Source organism: Platichthys flesus, chromosome 21, assembly GCF_949316205.1.
Source record: "Platichthys flesus chromosome 21, fPlaFle2.1, whole genome shotgun sequence".
In the NCBI taxonomy this organism is placed as follows: Eukaryota; Metazoa; Chordata; class Actinopteri; order Pleuronectiformes; family Pleuronectidae; genus Platichthys; species Platichthys flesus.
The window spans coordinates 10,721,677-10,747,070 of NC_084965.1; the positions used below are offsets into that span (position 1 = coordinate 10,721,677).

Below are 25,394 nucleotides of genomic sequence, written 5' to 3' on the forward strand. Positions count from 1 at the left end.
GGATGTCAGGGCGTCCGGACACCTGAATGACACCACACGCGCAGTATGGAGGCATTTTTCATTGTTTTTATTGGCTCTGTCATTTCAAACATATCAACATTTTAGCTATCGGGTCAGAGATGTCAGCTGAGTTGGTGTGTGTCTTTGTGTGTGTTTTTTAGAGAGAGAGATAAGATATTGTTTTCACAAGGATGGGACTGACAGATAACCCATTAACATTTCGCCTCCGGCCACTAGCTGTTGCCAGCGTGGAAACTTTAAATGAACTCTAAAGATATGTGAAGGCTACATCCTTAAATGTGTGTTGAGAAGTGATGTCAGGGGAGCTTGTAGTTCTCCAACTTCTCCAACAGGACCTCTGAGTAGCCGGGGGTGTTGTACCTGAAACAGAACGCACACAATGTTACCTTATACTGTATTGGGAGTAGTTTTTTCAAACCATTATCAATATATTCGTGTTAGATTTGGTTCTTAAATCCACTCATTACAAATTTTGCTTGACCTTATCATTTTGCTCTGCTTATGTTATGTGTGCCTATGCATGCATTGGCAATATATTCTATTCTGTAATTTTATTATTGGACTTCTTATTAATCTTCCGTATCATATTTAGCCCTGCTTCTCCTCCCACAGTTTCCGTTGTACATGCACAACAAACCCATGACGTTAGGTCAGTAATGGTGTGCTATATCTTTTCTAAGATATTCACACACATTCAAACTTTCCCGGTAGGAGGAAGTTCCTAGTTCTAATTGTAATTGGAAAATTTCTTCTTGTTATCGTAGACGAGTGCGTACCTCACTATCTCCTCAGGGAAACAGCTGTTGATGGTGTTGATGTACCCCTGCAGAAGAGAGCCCTGCTCAGCATCCATCTCCTGCATCTTCTTCAGACCCCCGCTGGTCACAAACAAACGTCGGGCCTTACTGTCATGAGGCAGCACCTTGGATAAGAGGGAGGTCAGGGGGAACGACACAAATGAACAAGGCTTTTCTCTATCAAAAAGACAGATTTGTCTGATTCTGGTTGTGATACCTTGCTGAACTGGCACACAACATGTTTGAGGATGTTGCTGGGGGCATCGTAGAGGAGGGGCTCCAGAGCAGGCAGGTAGGTGCACTTCTGCAGGATGCTCTTCAAAGCGTCCTTACTCTGTAAAGACAAGGACACGGGAGAAAAATATGAAACAACAGATAAAATCTCCCTTTTGCCTCTTTAACAGGAAACTTTCAAATTGGAGTTGGACTCATCTTCTCCATAGACTACCCCGAAATGAAGCCAAACGCTTCCGTGGAATGAAGTTATGATGGTCACATGCTTGTTCAATCATTATTTTTCACGCTGATTGTTGGAATCAAATAACAAATTAAGACAAACTTTACTGGAAAGTATGGTAAGAACTCTCTAAAGTGACGTGCACGATTTGGTCCATGTCCAAATCCACTAACAGGGTTTAAACTGCAACCAGCCACCAGGTGCCGATTGAAAATCTTTGGCTTCACTTTTTGGGAGCAGTCGTGTCGTCCATCTTTATACACAGTTGATGGCTGATACCAGTTGTTTGTGCTGATATAAACTATTGATTAATCAAAAGTAAAAAAATCAAAACCTGCAATTCTTACTTTGACCTGTAGGTCCTCTGAACTACCGGCCTCCATGTAGAGCCGCAGCAGACTGGGTAGCAGGTTCGCTGTGGCCACAGCCTTCGCATGCTCAGGCGTGTGGTACCCAATCTGGCCGATGGACCAGGCCGTGGCCGCCTTGATGTGATGCTCGGGCTCCTCAGAAAGACACAGGGCCAGCTGGTGCACCCCCTACAGGACGGGAGGACTACTTCAGTTTATATACAGTATGACCCAGAGGCCACAGGACCTGAGAGAAAGCCTCTGGATTTAGTGATGGCTTAAGCTGTCACAGTGAGAGAGATAGGCGAACGTGCACACACCTTGGAGAGAATGACGGCCATGGCGAGGTTCTCACTGTGAGTGGCCACGTATCCCAGCATCATGATCCCCGGCAGCCGCAGGCTTCCTTGGCAGTCACCCAGAGAATCGATGACTGCTGACATGCCACCACAGTTCACAATCACCTGGGACAGCTGGAAACACACAAGCACATGCATGTTACTTTGTTTCCTGCCATGGATGGTTGTCCCTACAAGTGTGTGTGTGTGTGTGTGTGTGTATGTTGGTGGGTGTGTGTTTGTGTGCTGTACCTCTGGTGAGTGCTTCACCACCTCCCTCATCAGAGTGGTGACATTCTTCCTCACATACTTGTCTGGATCTCTGAGGCAGATCAGGGCTGCAGGGAAGATCTCTGCCTCGATCACCATCTCTGCCAGGCCGACCGAGTGCTTGCTGATCTGACTGAGGGCTGAGAACACCTGCCTCTGCATGGACACACACACACACACCACGCCTGGTTATTCCCACAGTTCCTTCATTCAAACTAAGCTACTGCTTCATGTTGTGCAGCATCTTTGGGGAAACACTTTTTCACCTTCAACGAGCTGCACTTGTATCATACATTTCTTCTTAAATGTAGTAAAAATGTATGCTTTCCCTCCTCTGGTCTCTCCGCCTGATCACAATGCATGATTGCATACACTATATTGGGTATTAACGGTTGTGACCATCGGTTTTACACTATTTTTCCTCCTCCAGGACAAAGACAAATTACAGCTCTGTATCTTCAAATCAAATATGTTGCATTTGTACCTTGAGTTTTGCGTCCGGGTTGAGGATCATCTGCGCCAAGTGCGGCACGGCACCGGTGTCCACCACAGCCTGCGCCAACTCCGGCGTGTGTTTGCAGATTTCGCTGAGGGTGGAGGCCGCGATGCGTTTCAGTGCCATCTCTGGTTCCCGGAAACAGAGCATCAGCAGAGGGACGGCCCCCGCATCCACCACGGTCTGAGCCAACACTGGCGGAGAGAGGAGGGGTACGTGAAAATACAGACACAGGATGGAGAGAGAGAGAGATGGAGAGGGAATGGAAACCGCTTCTTCTTACGCTCATTGTGTTGGGCGACGTTGCATAGAGCACAGGCTGCGGCCTCCTTCACCGCGGGGTCAAACTCCTCCAGGCAAAGGACCATGGCATCAACACCCCCACAGGCCACCACAGCCTGGGCCAGGCCGGAAGAGTGTTTGGCCACAGCCCGAAGGACAAACGATGCTGCTTTCTTAAAGAACCTCTGCACACACATGACACACACACACATTGATTTCCTGGTGACGAGAACCTCTTGCCTCATCCTAGCTCTCAACCTAAACTTAAAACATGTCTTCACCTTAAAATAATCGGTACTTCATCACAACATGAGTAATAGATGGACCCCTCACACAGATAAGAACATCAATTGGTGACCCTGCACACAGAGTTCATTTGGTTTGAAAGCAACCTGTGTGGTGTGGAGGGATGATTACTCACATTTTTCGAAGGCAAAGAATGGACAAGATGAAGCAGGATGTCTTCCCTCACCACGACCTCCGCCAGGTCAATGCTGTGGTCGGCCAGGCGGCCCAGAGCCAAGGCTGCAGTCTGCTGGATGCTGGGGACCACGTCCAGTATCAGGGAACGCAGCAAGGCCATCACCCCTGCAGAAGAGGAAACACTGGAGTTGGCAGCTGAAGCACAGTATTTATTTACCATTATTAGGGCCCGAGCACCTACGGTGGGAGGCTCTATTGTATCTCGAAGGATTCATATTTCCCTTTTTTGGGCTTTTTCAGGGCCTAGACATGCTCAAATTTTGGCACTACTTCACACTCCCTTATCTGCATTAGACTCTGACTTTCCTTATTTGCACTCTGATGTCAATTACACATCACCTCGTTGTCAAAACACTTCACACAATGTCCAGTTGATACACACACTTCTCAAGTAAAATCTCAAAGCATCAACCTACAACAGACAAATACTCAAATCTCTAAACATTCAGGTCTGTTGAGCAATTTGCAATCAGGACTGCAGCATAAAAGTGCCTTGAGCATCTGTGATGTTGGATGAACAATGGAGAACTTGGAAGATATCGACAACCAGAGAAGGAGAGGGGTAAGAGTGAGAGGAGGAGGTAGAGGAGGAAGAGGTGATGCCTAATTCATTTTTGTGAAGGGGGGGGGGGGGTTGAGCACCGAAATAAACCTTTTTTGCTGCATATTTGTGTGCTGCTTTATGTTTGCCTATGAAAAAAGAAGGCCTTCACTGAGACATTTTACAAAAGGAGAAATGGCTCATTCTCCAGAGTCATTGTCTTTCATATGGTGTGTTCCATATGAATGCTACAATGTAGCCCTAGCTATCTTTGATTCTTACCGGCACTCTGCAGGGTCTCTATGTTTTGGGGTCTGGATGCCCGATCTGCAATCATCTGCACAAACTGCAACCTCGACCTCTGATACTGCTCAAATCCTGCAAAGCACAAACATGACAGAGGTTCACCCGCTGCATGTTTCCGTCTATGAGTGAAAACAGTTCCCGAGTCTCACCTCGAATGGTCTCTCGCTGACTCATTGTTACTCAGATGAAACTTTAAAATATGACAAATCAGATAACGCTTTTAAAGTTAAGAGCAGATTTGTCTATGCGTCTGAAGCTGCTTTGAACTAAATCAAACTGACTTGGTTGAGCACTTCTTAGTACGGTTTATCGGAGGGTGGCATATCAATTTGGTTGTACTGCTTTAAAAGTAGAAGATACTAAAGCAATAAAAATATTAGTCCTCAAAGGATTGCTTGACAATAAAGAATTTGTTTCTACTCAGGCTGACATCAAAGGAGGTATGGGGTATGACTTCATCAACTCCGGCTTACATCAAAGGATTGTAATTGAGTGCATTGTTTAATAGGGTATTAAAAACTTCTCTAAACATTTGGACACCACTACAAACTGGTAAACTCATTAGATAGTGCACTATAGGGATTTCAGAAAGTTTGTGTCTTGCTCGGAGACACTTCAGCACAAGGATATGAAGAATATTCAGTATGTAAATAGTCAGAGAGGTCTTGAACACAGACATATCAGTCTCACTCTGAACTTATTGAGCAAAGCGTTTTCATAGAACTTTGAAATATCCAGAAATGAACTGATTTGACTGTACACATGTTGGACTTTACTTTGAAAAATCTCCAAATCTATACAGTAAAAATGTTTGATATTCAATACGTTGGTAGTCAGAGAGGTCCTGAACACAGACATATCAGTCTCACTCTGAACTTATTGAGCAAAGTGTTTTTACAGTACTTTACAGTATCGAGATAATTGATATCGTCAAAATTATATTCATAAAAAATGACACATGTAAGACAATATATACTTCTTGTGAATTTAATCCAAGAAATTATTTTACAATTATGCATTTTTTATTGGCTCCATGTCAACAGTTTATTTTGAAAACCGGACGTAGGCCCACGTGTGTTCTTCGAGTACTCCGTTGCCGTCCCCTTTCTGGGCGGTTTGGATGCGTTTACCATAAGTGTCAGTATATGAGTGCAGTAGAATTTCTTAGTCGGCTGATGTGCATGTTCTGACCAAACTGTCAGAAACAAGACTGAATAATTGGTTCATCTAGATCCGATGTCAGATTCAAGTGCAGTGAAGTTCATACGCCAATTTAATGACAGGTCAACAGCTGTGTGCTCCAGCAATCACATACAACGTTCATATATATATATATATATATATATAGAGAGAGAGAGAGAGAGAGAGACAGAGAGAGAGAGAGAGAGAGGGCTCCTACTGCCCCCTTGCGGCTGTGGCCTCAAGTTGTCGCTGGGCAACCGTGTGTGCGTGTGTGTCTGTGTTTGAGTGAAATCTTATGTTATCATTGTAAAGGCCTTTTTGATAATTTTTCAGAAAAGTGTTACAAACATAACTAAGGAATATGTTTTATCTGATCTTTTATTGTGTCATACAACTTAACTACAAAGGTGATCAAATTTGACTTACAAATGTATTGGATCATTCATTTAACCTTGTACACACACACGTGTTGTGCACTGAAGCAGCTACAGATTGTTGTAAAGGTGACGACCAATCAGATTGGATTCTTTATTCTTATTTGTTTATCTCTGCATTTCATTTTACCTGCGTCTCTGTGCGTAACCGGGATCCCTGCTTTGTTGTCACTGGAGATGATCAGCTGATATCTCATCCTGAGTCAGTGGTCGATCTTTCTATGGTCCTTTTTTTAATGCACAGAATTTTTTTTTAATTTTCATGAAGCCAAAACGCAAGAGACCAGGAAGTCTCCTCCTGCAGAAGTTATTTGACCTCACAACAGCCCTGAGACCTTTACATATAAAGGATATTAATGTGTGCGTGTGTATTGCTTTCTGGAAAAAAATGAGTTTTATTGTTCTTCACATTTAATGAAGATAATAAAACACCTCCATAAGCCTTCGCTCAAACCAATTACAGCACTTTTTCTGCTTAACTCAAAATCTAACTCTCATGTGTACTGCCTTTTTACACTTTACACTATGCAGACTCATATTTATTCCTTGTGCGTTTTTTTTTTTGTGATTTACATTTTTGACACAAAGTACTTCCTAAGACAGAGGGAAAAGAAAACTACTTCCACGTCCATTCCCATACAATATCTTGTAATTCATCTGTTGCGGAAATATGAGAGTATATAACACCCTGCAGGCCATGGTGTTTATTTATTACAAATAATTATAATTAAATAGGAGGTAATTTTTTTTTTTTTTTTTTATTAGATGAATATATTTATCGATTATAGATAAGTTCATTTTTTTAGAGGGATAAACGAGCCTTCGATAAAGCTGCCTTAAATTACGAACATTCATTGTGTTTGGATTCATCCCAGAGTGTCATTGTCATTATTTATTAATATATTTATCAAGTTAAATGTCTTATTTAAAGAATGTAAGCTGTTTTAAATACTTCGATTTTAATGGAATGTTTACACCTCGAGGCAGCATCAACAAATGAGAATACAAATATTAAATCGGACAGAAGAATCTCTCGGCTGCATTAGGTTATACAGAAGATATATGTAGTTCATATATCGTGTTGCTTTGTGTATATTTTAAATGTGGCCTCTACATATTGGTTGTATGACACATTTAAAGATGAAATATATATAGCTATATATGTGCGTTCATGTTGTCCGGACCTATAGAGATCAGTGGTTCATGTGTAGAACAGGAGGGGAAAGTACCTCACTTCTCTTGATATTTATCAATTGGCGGAAACACGATAACGCACTCGCGCACGCAGTTTTTGGGGCGTTATTTGCCAACAGCTGCGCGCTCACGTCTCTGCTGCCGTGAGAGCAGGGTGAGGGGCGACGGGCCAATGTGCACGAGCAGCAGAGAAAACAAACAAAGAGCGGATCGAGCCGTGTGCTGCAGCTGCTGCGCGCACACATAAATATACATACATATGCATAGCTGAACTGCAGTGATAGACCCCAGCCGCCAGGGGACAGTGTGAACCATGCAAAGAGCAGCAGAGACCTTCACTTCACAGGGGAGACACGTGTATTCTTCTTCTCTGAATTATTTATATGTATTTTTATACTTATATATATATATAAACATATTTATATGTTTTTTATGTGGCTGGAATACATCTGTGAGACTGTGATGAAGATATGATGTATTAGCTGTATATGCACTATAAGGGCAAAGCTTGAGGCAAAAGAGCCGCAGGTTCAAATCCATTGTCAATAGGCATCCAGCCTGTTGTAGTGTCTTTAAGCAACCCACTAATTTCCTATCACCTCCAGGGCTGCAGCTCTGTCACTGAATATGACCTTTGACCTCTGTAGAGCTTAGTTCTGGACAGACGCTCTTGAAATGTCACATTGGTTGTAAGAGCGTTGTGAAAAGAGACATTTAATCAGGATGCTGCTGCGCTTTATTTCAATTTATATTTCCACAGTAAAGACATAGAAACTCCCCATCCGCACATCCTGTTGCAGTTTTTGCCTTATTCCAGTATATAAGGTAAATAACTAAACATTTCACCCCCCCCTCCATCGGCATAGATGATGAGTGAATTTTTAAGTATGTGAAGGCTACATCTTCCGATAACAAGATGTGTGTTGGGATCACAAGGCCGGCTGGTAGTTCTCTAACCTCTCCAGCAAGACCTCTGAGTAACCAGGGGAGTAGTACCTGAAATGAAACACACACACATTTTAATCTATCATTTCAACTATTTTTTGAATTAGTCTTGTTCATTGTCTTCATCGAGGAGATGATGTTGCAAAAAAAAAATACTGAGCTGAATTCCATGAAACTTGCCGAAAGGGCCAAAACAAAATTACATTCAATTTTGATGCAGTTCCATTAAATTACTGTGGCACTTTTGTTAACATTGAGCATTTATACATATTTTCAAGAAAATGAGGTTAAATAGTATAATAAAATGTGAGGTAAAGGATGAGCTGTAGCAGATAGGGGAAGATAAGATCATGTTGACACAGCAGAGTCAGACCACAGCTCTGAAAAGACTGCGTGTGATCTGATGAGTCAGTACTAGATGACTGTTTACATCTGTCCCTGTTCCAAACACAGACTCACAGAGCTTAGATGTTGATGAAGTGCGTACCTGACTATCTCCTCGGGGAAACAGCTGTTGATGGCGTTGATGTACTCCTGCAGAGGAGAGCCCTGCTCAGCATCGATCTCCTGCACCTTCTTCAGACCCCCGCTGGTCACAAACAAACGTCGGGCCTTACTGTCATGAGGCAGCACCTTGGATAAGAGGGAGGTCAGGGTGAATGAACAAGGCTTCATGATCTCAATTACCAAATACTTGAACATTTCTCTATCAAAAGGACAGATTTTTTAGATTCTGGTCAACCTTGCTGAACTGGCACACAACATGTTTGAGGATGTTGCTGGGGGCATCGTAGAGGAGGGGCTCCAGAGCTGGCAGGTAGGTGCACTTCTGCAGGATGCTCTTCAGAGCCTTCTTACTCTGTGACGACAAAGACATGGGAGAAAAATATGAAACAACAGAAAAAATTCAAACACCTCTTTACCAGGAGACTTTAAAATTGGAGTTGGACTCATCTTCTCCATAGACTGAATTAAAGATGGACGACACGGCTCCACATGCTCCAACTACCCAAGCTTCAGCCTAATGCTGCCATTGACATCAGTGTGGTAAGAACTATCTGAAATGACATTTTAATTACTTTGACGTGTATGATTTGATCCATGTCCCATCCACTAGGGTTTATGACTTATACTGCAACCAGCCACCAGGTGGCGATCAAGACTCTTTGGCTTAACTTTTAGGGAGCTGTCATGTCTGTACACAGTCTGAGGCTGATACCAATTATTTGTACTGATTAAACTTTTAAACAGATTATGATTAATAAAAACTAGAAAACTGCAGTTCTTACTTTGACCTGTAGGTCCTCTGAACTGCCGGCCTCCATGTAGAGCCGCAGCAGACTGGGTAGCAGGTTCGCTGTGGCCACGGCCTTTGCATGCTCAGGCGTGTGGTACCCAATCTGGCCGATGGACCAGGCCGTGGCCGCCTTGATGTGATGCTCAGGCTCCTCAGACAGACACAGGGCCAGCTGGTGCACCCCCTACAGGACGGGAGGACTACTTCATTTTATATATAGCCTACAGGACCTGAGAGAATACCTCTGGATTTAGTGATGGCTTTAGCTGTCACAGTGAGAGAGATAGGCGAACGTGCACACACCTTGGAGAGAATGACGGCCATGGCGAGGTTCTCACTGTGAGTGGCCACGTATCCCAGCATCATGATCCCCGGCAGCCGCAGGCTTCCTTGGCAGTCACCCAGAGAATCGATGACTGCTGACATGCCACCACAGTTCACAATCACCTGGGACAGCTGGAAACACAAAAGCACATGCATGTTACTTTGTTCACTGTCATTGATGGTTGTCCCTACACGTGTGTGGTTGTCTGTGTGTGTGTTTGTGTGCTGTACCTCTGGTGAGTGCTTCACCACCTCCCTCATCAGAGTGGTGACATTCTTCCTAACATAATCGTCTGGATCTCGGAGGCAGATCAGGGCTGCAGGGAAGATCTCTGCCTCGATCACCATCTCTGCCAGGCCGACCGAGTGCTTGCTGATCTGACTGAGGGCTGAGAACACCTGCCTCTGCATGGACACACACACGCCACATGTGGTTATTCCTATAGTTCATTCACATAATTTTTGAATAGTTGCAACTTTTACGGTCATATTTCAACACACTTTATAATTTTGCCTGAATGATGGAAACACAACATGTTAATGAACGTGTAGCTTGGTACTCTGGTCAATATTTTTCAGAAAATTTTAAGAGATTATTTCCTTTTCAGATAATGAATGGTCTCCTCTGTATTTATTAATTAAATTGTGCTTGACAAATAAAATTCCAAACCACTTTGATAAATTTACAGATCACTGTGTATTGAATCGAAATCAGAAAAGGGGGAAATAAATGGGGAAATAAAAGGATAATAAATGCCCTATAAATGTGAGATAGAGCCCAAAACAAATCATAAAGGCAAATAAACAATTGTATACGGAAATATCATCAAATATATGAAAGACTTTTTATTTTAAGAAAAAAGCCTGAAACTTCAATAACCAAAATGAGAGAAGGCACTGAGAATATATGCCTTTGTCATTAATTAAGTTACCACTGCCCTTACAATAAGGCGTTTTTAAGCATGTGAACCTGAAAATCAAAGGCTGATGATGTTAAATCTATATAACACTTTTGTTAATGAACACGAGCTTAATCTAATCCAAACTGTTTTGTACCTTGAGTTTTGCGTCCGGGTTGAGGATCATCTGCGCCAGGTGCGCCACGGCACCGGTGTCCACCACAGCCTGCGCCAGCTCCGGCGTGTGTTTGCAGATGTCGCTGAGGGTGGAGGCCGCGATGCGTTTCAGAGCCATCTCTGGTTCCCGGAGACAGAGCATCAGCAGAGGGACGGCCCCCGCTTCCAACACGGACTGAGCCAACACTGACGGAGAGAGGAGGGGTACGTGAAATTACCAGACACAGGATGGAGAGAGAGAGATGGAGAGGGAATGGAAACCGGTTCTTCTTACGCTCATTGTGTCGGGCGACGTTGCCCAGAGCCCAGGCTGCGGCCTCCTTCACCCCGGGGTCAAAATCCTCCAGGCAGAGGACCAGAGCGTCCACACCCCCACAGGCCACCACAGCCTGGGCCAGGTCAGAGGAGTGTTTGGCCACAGCCCGAAGGACAAACGATGCTGCTTTCTTATAGAACCTCTGCACACGAAAACACACAGTTGTGCCTCCGACTTTACACTGATTTCCTGCAGACTTCCTATATTCTCACAGTCATAACCCTAATTTATGGGGAAGCTTTATTTAAACCTAACCATAAAACATGTGACTGTGTTATAAGCTTTAGGTCCCCACAACCGGAGTCATATCTGGAACAAACAAACAGATACACACAACACCTGTTGACCCCTGCACACACACACACACATACACACACACACACTGGCTTGATGACAAACTGAGGATTTTAGACTTTGATTTTAAAATACAGGACAGATATACTCTACTAAGTGAAAACCCTCTATCATAAAACCTGCAATAAAATTAATGTTCCTCATTTTCGTCATTTTAGACTTTTTTACACTGTTATTTTCTTAAATGTATCTCTTATTGTTCAGGGTCATTGCATTTAAATATAACTTTTTAACTTTAACTTTTGTTAACACACCAAATTGGAAAGCTGTTTACATTCTTGTAAACCAAAGTGTTGATGTATCCTCTAAAGTGTCCCGCGGATCCTTGAAATCAAACTTTTTTCATATTTTCATATCAGTTGCAATGGAGTAAAATTTAATTCTGCAGCAAACAATGACCCCTTGTCAGATTTTAACATTTTTATGTGACACTGCAAAGACTGAAACCATGTGTCCCTCTACCCTGAGCCTCTGAGTGGACTGAGAGCGAGACAGAGAGGAAACAAAGGCCTGCATGGTTGCTCTCGTGCTAAAAGGGGGCTCTTGGGTTTTGAAGGAGCCCCCAAGCTTTCTGCCAAGTGAACCCACAAAAATTACACTCACACTCAGCAGGCCGACCCTGCAGCTCCCACAGGGGCTGACCTCCTCTGTCTCTCCTCCCTCTCTAACAGCAGTCTCTCCGGGGTGGAGACAACCTGCCTCTATGCACCAGGAGCAACAAATAAAGCAGTGTAGTGTGGAAGGGTGATTGGAAATACTGACGTTCTGAGAGACCAGAGAGTGAACCAGCTGAGGCAGGATGTCTTCCCTCACTACGGCTTCCGCCAGGTCATCGCTGTGGTCGGCCAGGCGGCCCAGAGCCAAGGCTGCAGTCTGCTGGATGCTGGGGACAACGTCCAGTATCAGGGGACGCAGCAAGGACATGACTCCTGCAGGAGGGGAAACACTGGAGTTGGCAGTTGAAGCAAAGTGTTTTTTCTTACCATGATTATATGTGTTTCTTTTTGCAATTTTCAGTTTCAAGTTTTGACATACGATAGAAAGAAATGTTATCTTGGACAAAACAATACAATAAACAAAACAAAAATGAGGCCAGACTATTTACTCGATTACATACATGGTCTTTCAGAAATGTTCTCGCAATAGAGTTATCTCTGAGATAAGCCCAAGTAAACAGAGTAACATCCTGAACCCAGTGGTGAAGCCAGGTAGGTCACAGTCCCTGTGGAGACACAGATTTGCCATTTGTGTAACAGACCTCATCTCCTTGAGCCAATGTGCAGCTTGGAGAAGTAGACTTCCAAGGCAGAAGAATAAGTTTCTTAGCAACATTGCCCGAGGCAAGTTGTTTATCATAAGTAAGCTTAAGAATGGCCAGGTGGTGGTTTGGCTTAATGTCCAAAGGTTATTCAGAGAAGAGCAAAACCAAACCAGCTGCGCCAGTGAGAAGAGACTGATGGGAAAACATTGTTCAGTTTTGTTTTTGAGTAGTGCAGGGCTTGGCTCGGCTAGGCTTATGATTTTTGGCTGGGTTTTCACATCCTATCATGGACTCGTTATTCTCTTTGGTTCTGTAAAGTTAAATTTACAAAGATGTTTTTGACCGACGGGCGAACGGAATAAACTTGACTTGCAGATCAAAATGGGAGAGAATAGCGTTGACCATTGGGTGGGCACTGCCAAAACCAGTAGAAGTATATGTGCCTCATCTCACTAGCAACCCCAGTATCTTTGTTTCTTACCAGCACTCTGCAGGGTCTCTATGTTTTGGGTTCTCGCAGCCATATCTGCAACCGTCTGCACAAACTGCATCCTCGACTTCTGATACTGCTCGAAAACTGCAAAGCACAAACATGACAGTGGGACACCTGCTGCACGTCTCCTTCCATGACTGAAAACAGCTCCTGACACTCACCTTGAATGATCTGTCGCTGAGTCATCTTTGTCAGATGAAAGAAAAATTAGTTTTTATCAACTTAAACAGAACAGAAAACGCTGTTTTTTTTTTTATCTCGGAGTTCAGTTTTTTCTGAACTGTTTTTCTCTGCGCCCGTCTCTCTTTGTTGTCAAGTGTTGCCGTGGCAGCCGACAGGAAGCAGGATGTACTGGAGCTCCTGACAAAGATCGTCTCTTGTGGAGATGTGTCACTCCCCTCGTTTTTCGTGATCGGCTCGGGTGCGTGTCGAAATGTGTCCTCACGCTGCTCCCGCTCCTTTGTTCCCGCAAAAAGAAGAGCGCCAGATTATCATTAGTGATGTGTCACATGTCCACATTCAACACGAAGAGCAGAAGAAGTGATGACGTATGAATCTCGTATCATAAAGTACATCTTATTTGTCTTCTGCTTGATTAAGGACTTGACCTCTCTGGATCACTTCTTATTATTTATTTTGTAGGAATTTTTAAAGCATTTTTTATGAACCAACTTTACAATACATGTAATAAATCATTTAAAAACATTTTTAAAATGCCACTGAAATGGGGATCAATCCAAAAATGGTTCCCTCTTCTGTGCTGCCACAGCAAATAAAGATATAGTAAATATAAAGGCAAGTATATTCAGCACTTTAGGTTTTATAAATATGCAACTATATATCTTTGAAATACAAATATGCAGTAAAGCACACAGACATAACACAAGTTTATGCCATGATCCTGAGTGATTTTACATTTTTTGTGCAATATATATTTTTTCAATTTTGCTCAGGATATTTGAAGGTATTTTTGTACAAATGATGTCATGGAAAATAGATTTTATACAGAAACATCAACGTCTTGGATTTTTTGGTGAAATAGGATCATGTGCAGGGGTTCTGTTTGTTCGTTTTTTTCCTTACTTTATTCATTCTCACACTAAACCTAAATCCGGGTTTTGTCAATTCAACAGAGGTTAATGCATTAAATAAAATGAGCCCAATAATCACACATTTACTCCTGTATATTTCATCTAAATAAGGAATCTTTTCGTTTCCTTTCTGATTCTTTTGAAATCATTAAGCTGTTCTGTGAAACCATGTTTAAAGGGAAGGATGATGAAATGTATGCAACACCGTAGTGAGCCTTCTTTTTCACGTTTATAAATTCTGCTGCCTAATCCTGATTTACTGTTCCAGGTAAAACCAGGGTTTAGTGAAAAGATAGATTTAGTTTTTAAAAAATGATTGTGCGTCCTAAATATAATGCGTTTGTGGTTTTGCATTTTAAAAATAATTAAACATTTAACAAGGAATACTGAGAGAAAAAATAAACAAAATTTGATTAACCATAAAAAAGTAATTAATTCGTTAAATAAAACCACAGGGTGTTGTGGTTTACTTCAAGCATCCCTAAAAAATCATAAATTACGTTGAATCAAATATTTCAAAATTAGCAAATGTTTACACAATATTGGGAGATTTTGAATTGTTTTGAATTATCTAAATGGAGACTTTCAGCTGAAGTTTTCTTTAAATTGAATGTGAAGATAATTTGATCCCGAGCAGTACCCCTTCTCTTTTACTCACTTATCTTGATCTTCATCATCACTGCTGAGACAGACATCTGGCCCTTCGCCCCACTGCTCCTCTTCATCATTCCTCCATTCATTCTACTCATTCACACAGAGATCACACCGAGCAGATCTTATTCCGTAAGTGTAAAATGTTTTTTTTATTTAGATGTTTTATACTGTGCAACAGTAACAATACAATCGAGCGATACAAATACGGGAAAACACGGGAGACATCAAAACATCCGTCAACTGAGCATGAGATGGAGCCCAAGTCATTCCTTCAGAATAAAAGAGGGGGGATAAGATAATAACATCGCTGATTAAATATGCATTTAGTTTCTATTTACACGTGGATCAATCTAAAACTGCTTATATCGTGCTTATGACGTGGACGATAAATAAGCAATAAGACTCCACTGCGGCTATGAGGAAGTATATTTTTCTTCCAGTAAAAGGCAAAGTTACGATTTTTTTTTCACTTTTCCTCCATATGATCTTTTTCGTCAAGCCAACAGCGCTGTTCGTTTCCTTTTATTTAGAACTAGTTCAATGCCGGAAATACTTCGAAAAAACAAACAGAACATCCAAATGAGACCTGTGGGGTAAGCACGTGGAATTCTCTCTCTGGAAAATAAGTGTTCTCATGAGCATGCATGTTCAAACAGACGGCTTCAAAAAACAACATCCCAACACACATGAAATATTCATGATAAACACGTTGAATTTGAAAAAGACATAAGGAAATATAAAAGTCTATCTTCAGTCGCTTCTGTAAAATAAAGATGTAGCTTTAAAAAAAAAGATGGGGGTAGTCTTCTCGTTTCCAACTTTCTTTTTTTTTTCAAATCCTCAACAGCAAACATTTCCTTTCATATCAAAATTCCCCACGACACCCAACTTCCGCGTTTCTTTTATTTTGAAATGTCTTTGATTCCACTAAAAGGATGCGGTCATATTCCTGAACAACCAATGAAGAGAGAGAGGTACAAGATGGAACTAAGTTTGCATGGAAACAGTATCAGCTGAGCGGGTGTCTGGCGGCAGCGGGTCCGGTCCTGTTCGTTCCGGAGCCCCGCGTCATCCGGAGGAGGTCGACGAGCCGTTCAGGGAAACCTTCCGGGGTTTGGTGGTGGCGACGCCGCTGCCGAACTGGGTGAAGGAGCGGCTGGGGGTCGGGGGGGCTGCGGCGGTGGTGGTGGCGGCGGCGGCGGCAGCGCCAGGGGTCCCGTTGACGTTGTTGGCGCCGTGCGGGAGCTGCGGATGCGGGGACTGGGTGGGTGTACCGGGGCTCGGCAGCGAGGAGGACGTGGACGGAGCCCCGGCGGGACTTCCGGCTTTGTCGCTGGCGGAGTCGCTCTCTGGACCGGATCTGCTCGCGCTGTTCTGGCCTTCCTGCTGCACGTGGCTCACCTTCATCTTCTTACAGTTGGGTCGGACTCGGTACTTCAGAGGCAACGGGCCATTCTGTGGAAGTAGTAATACAAAACATGAAATGACACCATGAAAAACAATTTGCCGAAGTATTACATGAGGTGGAAACTCATAATTAACAAAAAGACACTGTATCCAAACTGCTGCCAATAAAATTAAATGTATAAGTTTCAATCTAAAAACATATAAATCCAGTTTCTCATTATGCATGTTGGATGCATGTTGAGTGTGCAGACATGGAGAAACATCCAGAACAAATCCCAACTCATTTGTATCCTTAGGGCAATACACGTTTTAACTGTATTCATTAACTTAGGTTTAAGCTTTTGCTCATGATTTTGCCATTTTACTAATTTTACTGTGAATTTTTTGTTTTCTTGGAATGTTTTACTTTCTGTATTCGCTATAAATGTTTCCCGATTTGATATAAAAATATAATACATTTAAACACTTGTATTTTGAATAATAAAATTAGACATTTCAGCGTATCTATATCTATATGATGAGGACAGATATAAAACTGATCCGACAACGAACAAATGACTTGATTCGTGAATACATTTAAATGAAAGGAATGGATTTGTGGCTCAGCAGCAGTTTGGATAAAAGGATTTGAAATCAAGTCGGAAAAATATGCCACACCCTTCTCCAAGTATAGATATATGCTATATCCATTAACGTGTAGTAATCTTTCAGAGGTTCATCTTCATACATGACTTCAACCTGGAGAGAGTGGGAGAGAGAGAAAAAGCCATTAACAGAGCAAGAGAGCTAATAAATCTGCATTAAAGCGAGATTAGAAAAAAACAACATTGATATCATCAATATTTACACTTAAAATAGTTTGAATGCACAGTTTATAATGTCAGTAAATAAGTACAGCTGAGAACAGACCTGGTAGGTGTTGGGGATGTCCATTTTACTGCGCAGAAACTTCCTCAGGTGCATGACCGTCATGGCTGCTGGACACTGCAGGTACCTTATGTTAGCCACCTACACATTTACACAAATTAGACATATTACTGCTCATTGGTGTCAAAGTATATAAAGTGAGTGAATTGACACAGAGGACACAGGATGGTCCACCTTAAAAAATATCAGGGGAATTATTTGCTATACAAAAACAGCATATAGCTTGATTTAAACTCTGTCTTCTAAATACATATTAGTTGCTGAATGATAGGGAGCTCACAGGGTATTTCATTTTTTTTTTTTTTTAAAGGATGTGAAACAAGAGAAAAATAATGTTGGAAGAGAACGTAGACAAAAACCACATTGCAATACCTGATCTTTAGGCTGTTTGTCCTCCACGCCAACACCCAGTCTGCACAGAATTAAAAGGGACAAAGGTTTGTTTGTCAGGTCTCTATTGTTAATGTTTTTCATATGCCCATGTCAAACTTTAAATGCAATAATTCAATTTCGATAATCATGTATTTAACAAAAATCTGATTTACTGGGCATTTCATTATCTATAGATTAGCCGCATAAATGAAAAATACATAGATTTATTTACGCTGCTTTCCTCCTTGAAATGAAATATAAACACATTCTATAGCTTACTCCTCATGTCACCTACGATTGAATATATACTACACTTGACACCACAACATCACTATCTGAGCAAAATCATTCAATTATTAAACAAAGTAAAATAATTAATTAAGCAGATTGTGTATATTATTATACACAATATCTGAGTATACATAAAGGTTGAGTATATAGGGAAAATATCACCACAAACACACAAAGCCCATTTTTTCTCATTGAAAAATAATTGTCATAATACATTGTGGACAGTTTGACTTTGACAGGATCTGCTGTGTTTTAATCCAGAATAAGAAATGGGTCAATAAACAGTCAATAACCTTTTTTTGTGTAAAACAGTCTAACATCTTGTTGGATCACATGACCTTACTCACTAACCACACAATCTATTTTAGGGAGAACATTCCTTAGAAAGAAGCTCTGTGATTAAATCAAATGTATCTAGCCTGTTAAGCAAAAAAAAAACATTTCTACATAAATACAAAGCAACAAAGTTACAGGAACTAATAATCGCTTGGTTAAACACACATGTAAAGGAGAAATGAAGCCTACCTGCTCTGGTCAAAGAACTCAATAGAGAGGCTGATGATTTCATCATCTGTAATGATTCTCTTGTCCTCGTCTGCCACCTCTCCACGGTCCTCGTTTGACCCGTTAGAAGCTGCAGAAAAAACACAAATAAGTGAATGAATGCATATTTTTTTGCAACTAAATTTACACCACCCTTACGTCGCAAAATGTCTCTTCCCCACTTTCACTGGGGTGACCAAATGGAAGTCATGCTCACCGTCTACAGGGTGTTCGGCATAAAAGTCTCTCCTCCTCTTCATTTCACCTGAGGACGTTCAGAAAGCAGAGGCATTACAAGTCTGTCCACCTTCAGTTTACACAGGAAATTCATTTTGAGGCGGAAAATTCACCAGAACTTGCTCTGTTCTGTCCGTGTGATTTGCAGCATTAATCTGATCAACAAATCAGAAACACAACATTTGTCGTGATTCCGACTTTCACTGTATTATAAAGGTTATATAATGAGTATTACTTTAGTGTTTTATAAGTCGGACACTCAGCAGTAAAACCATGGTAGTTTTGCCTGACCTACTTTGACAGGTTTTATCGTAACCATGTAGAGTGTAACACAAAATCAAAGCTGTCTTTAAAGTAACTTAAAGAGCAAATACAAGAAAACCAAACTGAAAAAACATGAAATCATCCAAAGCCTTAAAATAATACAGCGTACCCAAACATATTTTAGTATTATGACGAGTACATTGATTGGGATTATAGATATTTACTTTGATAATGCAGTTGCTGTCATTGCCTTGCAACCTTGTGGTTAAGGTGACTAATCCCCCCAAAATGTTTTTAAACCTAGAGCATATATTCAAGCACCGCGTCAGAATGAAAGTCAACTCAACATGTGAGACTCGAAGAAGGTTTCAGAATCACTCTCTTACTTTTGAAGAGGCCGGGGACCAGCTTGTACACAATGTCCTGCAGAGTTTTATCAGACCTAGAGAGGAAGAGACACTTTAGTCAAGTCGCTGACACACTGAACAAATCAGCAGTTACAGTTCAAACTCAAAGACAAAATAAGGAACTGGCACACATGGATTTTTCCTATTCAAATTAAGTTTGGGATGTTTAAGGAGACCAATACATTTGAATCAATTTCATTACAGCACACTGACATTCAATAGATTGCTCACATATAATATAAGTCTTCCTTATGTCTTTATATTCTTAAACCAATTACTGGCTGCTCCAGCTGTCCAACTAGAAAATAAAGGGGACAGACACAAAGGGCAAGAAACCGGAAACAAAAGAGCTTTCAAAGAAGCGTCACTGCTGCTTCATTTTACAGAAGCAAAAAAGAATAAATTCTTTATATATATATATATATATATATATATAAAAAGATATATATATATATGAGAGGAAATTAAAAAGCATTTATGATGTATCAAGTCAACCCATGGTGAAGCAAAAAAGACAAAGAAAAAAAACTTTGCACACTAGGCTCCTTCGCCTACAAAATAGATAGAATAAAAAAAAAAAGGGAGGAAGTGAGAATAGCAGAAAATTCAATAAGCGTGGTTCTCACCTGATGTTTAGCAGAGGCTTGGTTTTATGCACTTGTACATCACAGATGGGACAGTATTTGCTGGTTTCCAGGTAGCGCACGATGCACATCTTGCAAACTGAAAAGGAGCACAAAAAAACATGTCAGTGTCAGAATATATTTTGTTCTTCCTGGGTACTGGTAAATATGGTTTAAGAGCTTGTTGCTGAGGGGAGAACAAGTTGTGCACAGAAACATGTAAGAATGATTCCTTTAACAACTTTCTGCAGCTCAGTCTGTGTGCCATTAAATTCAGAGGAGACATGGTTTTCACATGGGAAATGGGGTTTCTTACATGAGTGAAGACATTCGATGATGGTGGTTGCGTCTATGAAATATCCTCCACACAGGACGCACATGAGGTGAGGGTTGAGCTCGGTGATCTTTATCCTGGTCGTTCGATGCATGTTGAGGGAAAGGAGCGACAATCCTGCATGGAAACACACACACAGAAACAAGTCAAAACAATGCGCCCGTGACAGGAGGAGGCATCAAAGTGCTGCGGCTTTCTGTCGCCATTTGGAGGAGAAAGAGAGAGGGAGAGAGAGAGAGGGAGCCGCTGTTGTTTCACTGTGTTAAAAAAACATCATCTTTTATGCTAATCCGATCATAAGCAAAGGGGAAGGTGCTCGCTGGCAGATTGATAGGCAGCGGCGCCGCAGTCACCTGACCGAGGCGCAGGGAATAATCATAAATCAATCGGCTGCAGGGATCGATGGAGCCGCGCGCTCCTCTCCGTGGAGCTGCATTTCCCACCGGCAGCGTGGTGCCTGAAACGGACGTGGATCCAAAGGGCATCCAGGATGAGGAGCGACGGAGAGAAAGGGTTTCCTTGCGCCCGGGCCGGGGTTGGATTTAGTTTGGTGTTCAATGCGTAACATGGCGTTTAAATCAACCTGTACATCCAGCTTCAGTTTGAAATTAGACAGCGGAGGACAGAAACCACAGGAAACAAAGCTCCAGCATCAAAATATCGAGACATCAGCGTCCAATATCACTCTGATCCAACTATATAGATTTTAAAATCAATCGTTTGGCCGACATTTACATTTTTTAGGGAAAATATGCGCACAGGGCTGAGTGGGGGTGATGTGGAGACACCAGTTCCCCGCGTCAGGTGTGCCCCTATGTGGTGGGGGGGAAACCTGAGCGTTTCTATGGCAACTCATTTTGCTTTCTAGCCCACATGGCTGGTGGCCAGTGACCAGAACCGTGCAGGATATCAAACCCCCCCCCCCCAAAAAAAACTACGGCGAGCTGGGACCGAGAGGGAGCGGAGGTTCCCCCCCGACCGTCCCTCCGCACACTGCACAGACAGCCGCTGGACTGCCGGGGCTGCCGACAACACGGCTGCCATTTTGTGGAGGAAAAACATAAGCCCGTGAATCGGTTCAACGGGCTGCGGGGTTTCCTTCGATAGAGAGGGGGTCGGCTAATAAAGCCGCAATATACCGTTTGGTTTGAGCTTCCTGGATCTCTGAGGGTCCGACCCGGAGGAGAATCTGGGCTTTATCCTCGGGTTTTACATGGCGTGTGCGCGTTAACTAGCGCCGAGCAGCAGCAACATGGCCAGACAGCAGCGAGACTGCGCCGAACTGGAAGCGCACACTGGATCACAGCGGACTTATTTAATCTGCGCCCTTTCTCGACTAAAGTCTCGCACAGGCTCTTCACGAAACACCAGCACCGTGTTGACTTTACGCCGATTGGACAGTTCGACGCTATAAAGCTGCTGCCGCTGCGCTACAAAGGCTCAAACCGTGAAAATAAAGTCCCCAGAGTTTTTCACTCTCTTAATTTTTTATGATCCATGTCGCGTATTTATCGCAGAATGCTGGAAAACAATAATCCGGTGCGTAATAATAAAAGCTGTGCTGCTCACATTGGTGTCAACTGAAGAAATACAAAAAAAAAACAGACGCCTTGAAAAGTGTTGCCCATGGACAGGACTTGAGAATGTAACCGCCTTTGGATGACAGCCAGGCAAGAGAGCTGCTGGCCCGAGCCCGCAGCCGTGCACCGAGCCCCGGCCGGGTTCAGTGCTCCAACCCGACCTCTGCACGCATGGCCGCCGCCGTCGCTACCGGACCAGTTTCTTTTGGACAGGGACTCCGTTCAAAGGACGCGTCACACATGGATAATGATGGATCATGTCTACATGTATACGGGGAGCCTGTTGCGCCATGAATCGATTGACTGGTGTTTGGACAACTGCTCTCCTTCTGTCCGGAGGGAGCCGAACGCTCACTTTCTCAGACTTCCCGTCAGGAACTCCATAAATCCACACGGAGAGAAGTTCATTCATGCTGCCAACAAAGAGTACAGTATACAGATGTCCAGTATGAAATCACTTTTCAATAGAGAAAGGTTGCCTGCACGCATGCACATCACACATATATTTTAGACGGACAAATAAAGTTGAATTATATGCTATATTATAGAGATTATTATTAATTGAGAGCAGCCAGGCTACTGAGCCTTTAATTCTCCCCATAAAGCAGCAAATTGAGAGATTCCTCTCGGCTCTCGCAGTGACCCAAAAGTCCTGCCCTCCTCATTTAAGACCAGTTCCTCTTGTAAAGGTTCCCCTTACTCTTAAATCAACAGCAGCTGGAAATGACCCAATTAAAAGCTGCAATGCAAAAAAATAAAAAAAACAAGACCCCCATAGGCAGCAAGCCGCTGTCAGAGAATTTAAGGAATTAAATAAGGTGATCGAGCACATGACTGAGACTTTTGTGTATATGGAAACAGAAAGGGAGGAACTCCTGCTCTGGGTGTTTGGAGCCACTCGATCCAAAGACATGCGAGACTACCAACCTGCAAACACACACGGGTATGAACAACATTATTTTAAAAACATCAAGGGTCCACCACAGCTAAAGGATATGTTTCACCCACTGTGAGGGGAACGCAATGGTTCATAGCCTGTTCGTGTGGGTGTGTGTGTGTGTGCCACCAAATCAACACGCAATGCAACAACGTGCAAGGTGAATATATGGAAATCCACAATAAGCTTTAATGTATGTATAAGAACAGAGCTAGTGTGGATTAAAGTGAAGTCCCCGAGGCTTTGGCTGCTTCGTGAGACACAACCATCACCCGGCGACTCGTCCATGCCCTCGATGGGCTGCATGTATTTTTTAAATTTATCAAAAACCCAACCTTCCACCTCAATCCACCTCCTCTTACACCAAGACATAAACATCCCCAGTGAGGGTGTGAGAGCGATCCAGTGTTTCCTATAGAAGCAGCCATGAAACATTTATGCACAACAGACATGGCTCGCCTCCTCGGCACGTTGGTGGGAGCCATCCAAGTTAAGTTAATAAATCAAATATTTTGCCACATGAGCCCAAACCCAACACGCCACCGTGTTCGTAACATCCCCGACATTCCAACTCTATAACATGGAGCCGCTGCGTGGAGACCCGGGGGCAGGAGGACCGTTCGGAGCACTTGATGCCGTTCAGATATGAGCCAACCCTGGCTGGTTCGCCCGAGATCTCCGTCTTTACCTAAATCCAAAGGACGTAAGGCGAACACCCACCGCTACCAACTAATACAGATGGATTCCTGGGGGTTAGGTGGTGCTACCGAGGGGGCGAGAGGGTCTTTATCGGCGTCTGTGCCCGAGAAGGGAACATCTTTTGCAAAAGAGACGAGGAAAAAAAAGTGGTGCGCAAACACACACACACACACACACACACTGAGCTCCACGTCGGTGATCGCTGCGGCCACCGCGGAAAGCTCCTCATCCACCGCTGGAACGGCGGCTTGAAAAAAACACAAAAGCACCGACCGCGAACCTCGCCTGGTGCCGCCGTTAGTTAGAGGAGATATCGAGGGAGACGTACCTGGAGGCTGGGCTGGGGATCGGCGGGTCTCGGGGCGAGCAGACAATGAAAGTTGGGGAGGCGATCAGCAGCAAATGAATAGGAGCCGAGCCGCCATCTTGAAGCAGGCTGCAGACGCTGTCAGTGGCGGAGAGCGCACGGCGGAGCAGAGCGCATTTCAGATGTGCGAATAAAAACTCCCCGTCTCGTCGCTGCTTGTGGCGCCGTCAGCGTGTCCGTTCGGCGGCGTCCAACTAGCCCGCTCCTCCGGCTCCGGCTCCGCGTGAATCCCACTTCTGCACCGACAACTTTGCCTCCAAAACATTCGGCTTCACCCCCAGCGAAATGCAGTAGTGTATATGTGTGTGTGTTCCTCGGTGAGTGTGTGTGTGTGTGTGCGCAGTGGAAACTGACACCGTCCCCAAAATGGCTTGTAGTTCGACCGCCCCGCTTTGGTCACGTGGTCTCCTTGCTTAAGGGTGCCTGGGAATTACTGTCGGTGTACGGTGTGGCTCCTGATCTGCTACGCATGATGTGAAGTAACATACAAAACACACACATGTGCACACGGGTGCGATTTTAGGCATTCATCCCCAACAGCAGTTTGTGTGTAATTTGAGCTGTTGTGGCACCGTGCGCCGAATTTTTCTCGGCCACTCTCGGTGTATTCTGGTCTTTTCTTTAATGCATGACGCATGATTTAAAATCAGCCACAAGCTGCTGCACTTTGTTACACTTTTCATCACGAAAAGCCACAATCCGAACACTAATGCGCCTCCTTCTTTAGCCCAAATACAGCTATGTGATTAGTGGCGAGTGGAAAGTGGACTTTACTACGGATGGTGGTCCCTGGACTCTGTGATATCAAAAGTAAAAAGAGTGCCAACATGAACTCTGCTGGAGCTGCTGCTTCAGCAAATCTCTGCTGATCTTTGTTTTTATGTTTTGTTTTGTTTTATTCCCACACTTGGTTTAAAACGCGTCCATGTGACAAATAGCTCTGGAGTCAGACTTTTGTCACAGGCTGTGCTGACATCTGCAAGAACAAGGAGGGGGAAAATATGCAACACTCCGCTTGATGAATCGGAGCCCTTATGTTTGAGCCAGCGCCGCAGAAAACGAAGGCATCTCGGATGTTTGTGGAGTGTGAGCCGCCGTGGAGCCTCCAAACGTTCTGCTTAGGTGGACGCAGGAAGAAAGAAAGTCCAAAAACTGTACTCGTTATATATTTTTAATAAAGCAACTGAATCCTCAGAAGTCCCAGAACTCTGTTTAAACTCCCATCAGCCTGAGAGTCCTTCGGAAAAAAAAAGCTTGAGCCTCTTGTTGCAACAAATGCTGCAGGAAACAAAATACACTGCTGTCACGCAACTATGACAAAAATCCTTTTCCAGGGTGGTAAGTGCTGACAAAACACATGTCGGCCAACTTTAATGGATCCAAGTTCAAACAAAAAATGTCTCACGTCTCCCTGACAAACATTTGACATCGAGTGGTGTTTATT

General features: G+C 43.2%; 3 protein-coding genes across 4 annotated transcripts; all 3 read right to left on the bottom strand.

Moving 5' to 3' along the window:
* Nucleotides 1-81: 81 nt before the first annotated feature.
* LOC133932424 (sperm-associated antigen 6-like) lies at nt 82-3,696 on the bottom strand. Its single transcript, XM_062379090.1, has 9 exons — nt 3,433-3,696; nt 3,013-3,196; nt 2,718-2,923; nt 2,216-2,389; nt 1,946-2,098; nt 1,623-1,814; nt 1,036-1,152; nt 798-943; nt 82-381 (listed from the first exon to the last, which is right to left on the bottom strand). The coding sequence occupies exons 1-9, from the start codon at nt 3,652-3,654 to the stop codon at nt 318-320; spliced, it is 1,458 nt and encodes a 485-aa protein (XP_062235074.1). The 5' UTR covers nt 3,655-3,696; the 3' UTR covers nt 82-317.
* Nucleotides 3,697-7,883: 4,187 nt separating this feature from the next.
* Nucleotides 7,884-13,545, bottom strand: LOC133932425 (sperm-associated antigen 6-like). 2 transcript variants are annotated; one of them, XM_062379091.1, is made up of 11 exons: nt 13,379-13,542; nt 13,206-13,301; nt 12,226-12,392; nt 11,068-11,251; nt 10,774-10,979; nt 9,949-10,122; nt 9,697-9,849; nt 9,386-9,577; nt 8,839-8,955; nt 8,584-8,729; nt 7,884-8,147 (listed from the first exon to the last, which is right to left on the bottom strand). In XM_062379091.1, the coding sequence occupies exons 1-11, from the start codon at nt 13,401-13,403 to the stop codon at nt 8,081-8,083; spliced, it is 1,527 nt and encodes a 508-aa protein (XP_062235075.1). In that variant the 5' UTR covers nt 13,404-13,542; the 3' UTR covers nt 7,884-8,080. The 2 variants fall into 2 exon arrangements, 1 of the variants encoding a protein (XP_062235075.1); XR_009911952.1 differs by lacking the exon at nt 7,884-8,147 and having other exon boundaries at nt 8,699-8,729; nt 8,839-9,154; nt 13,379-13,545.
* A 1,547-nt stretch (nt 13,546-15,092) lies between these two features.
* bmi1a (bmi1 polycomb ring finger oncogene 1a) lies at nt 15,093-24,340 on the bottom strand. The gene is made up of 10 exons (XM_062379420.1): nt 23,912-24,340; nt 20,350-20,484; nt 20,037-20,133; nt 19,390-19,445; nt 18,720-18,767; nt 18,485-18,593; nt 17,669-17,708; nt 17,279-17,377; nt 17,027-17,107; nt 15,093-16,417 (listed from the first exon to the last, which is right to left on the bottom strand). The coding sequence occupies exons 2-10, from the start codon at nt 20,459-20,461 to the stop codon at nt 16,031-16,033; spliced, it is 1,029 nt and encodes a 342-aa protein (XP_062235404.1). The 5' UTR covers nt 20,462-20,484; nt 23,912-24,340; the 3' UTR covers nt 15,093-16,030.
* Between the last annotated feature and the right edge of the window lie 1,054 nt (nt 24,341-25,394).

Excerpts from the sequence above, each read along its gene's own strand:
- LOC133932425 (XM_062379091.1), bottom strand. The coding sequence starts at position 13,403 with ATGACTCAGCGACAGATCATTCAAG. Across the intron at positions 11,252-12,225 it reads ACTCTCTGGTCTCTCAGAAC|AGGTTCTATAAGAAAGCAGC; the intron begins GTCAGTATTTCC and ends TTTCGTGTGCAG. Across the intron at positions 8,148-8,583 it reads TTCCCCGAGGAGATAGTCAG|GTACTACTCCCCTGGTTACT; the intron begins GTACGCACTTCA and ends GTTTCATTTCAG.
- bmi1a (XM_062379420.1), bottom strand. The coding sequence starts at position 20,461 with ATGCATCGAACGACCAGGATAAAGATCACCGAGCTCAACCCTCACCTC. Across the intron at positions 18,594-18,719 it reads TGCCGAACACCCTGTAGACG|CTTCTAACGGGTCAAACGAG; the intron begins GTGAGCATGACT and ends TTTTTTCTGCAG. Across the intron at positions 17,378-17,668 it reads ACAAACAGCCTAAAGATCAG|GTGGCTAACATAAGGTACCT; the intron begins GTATTGCAATGT and ends GTAAATGTGTAG.
- LOC133932424 (XM_062379090.1), bottom strand. The coding sequence starts at position 3,654 with ATGGTAAATAAATACTGTGCTTCAGCTGCCAACTCCAGTGTTTCCTCT. Across the intron at positions 2,099-2,215 it reads TGGTGAAGCACTCACCAGAG|CTGTCCCAGGTGATTGTGAA; the intron begins GTACAGCACACA and ends GTGTGTTTCCAG. Across the intron at positions 1,815-1,945 it reads TGGCCGTCATTCTCTCCAAG|GGGGTGCACCAGCTGGCCCT; the intron begins GTGTGTGCACGT and ends CCCGTCCTGTAG.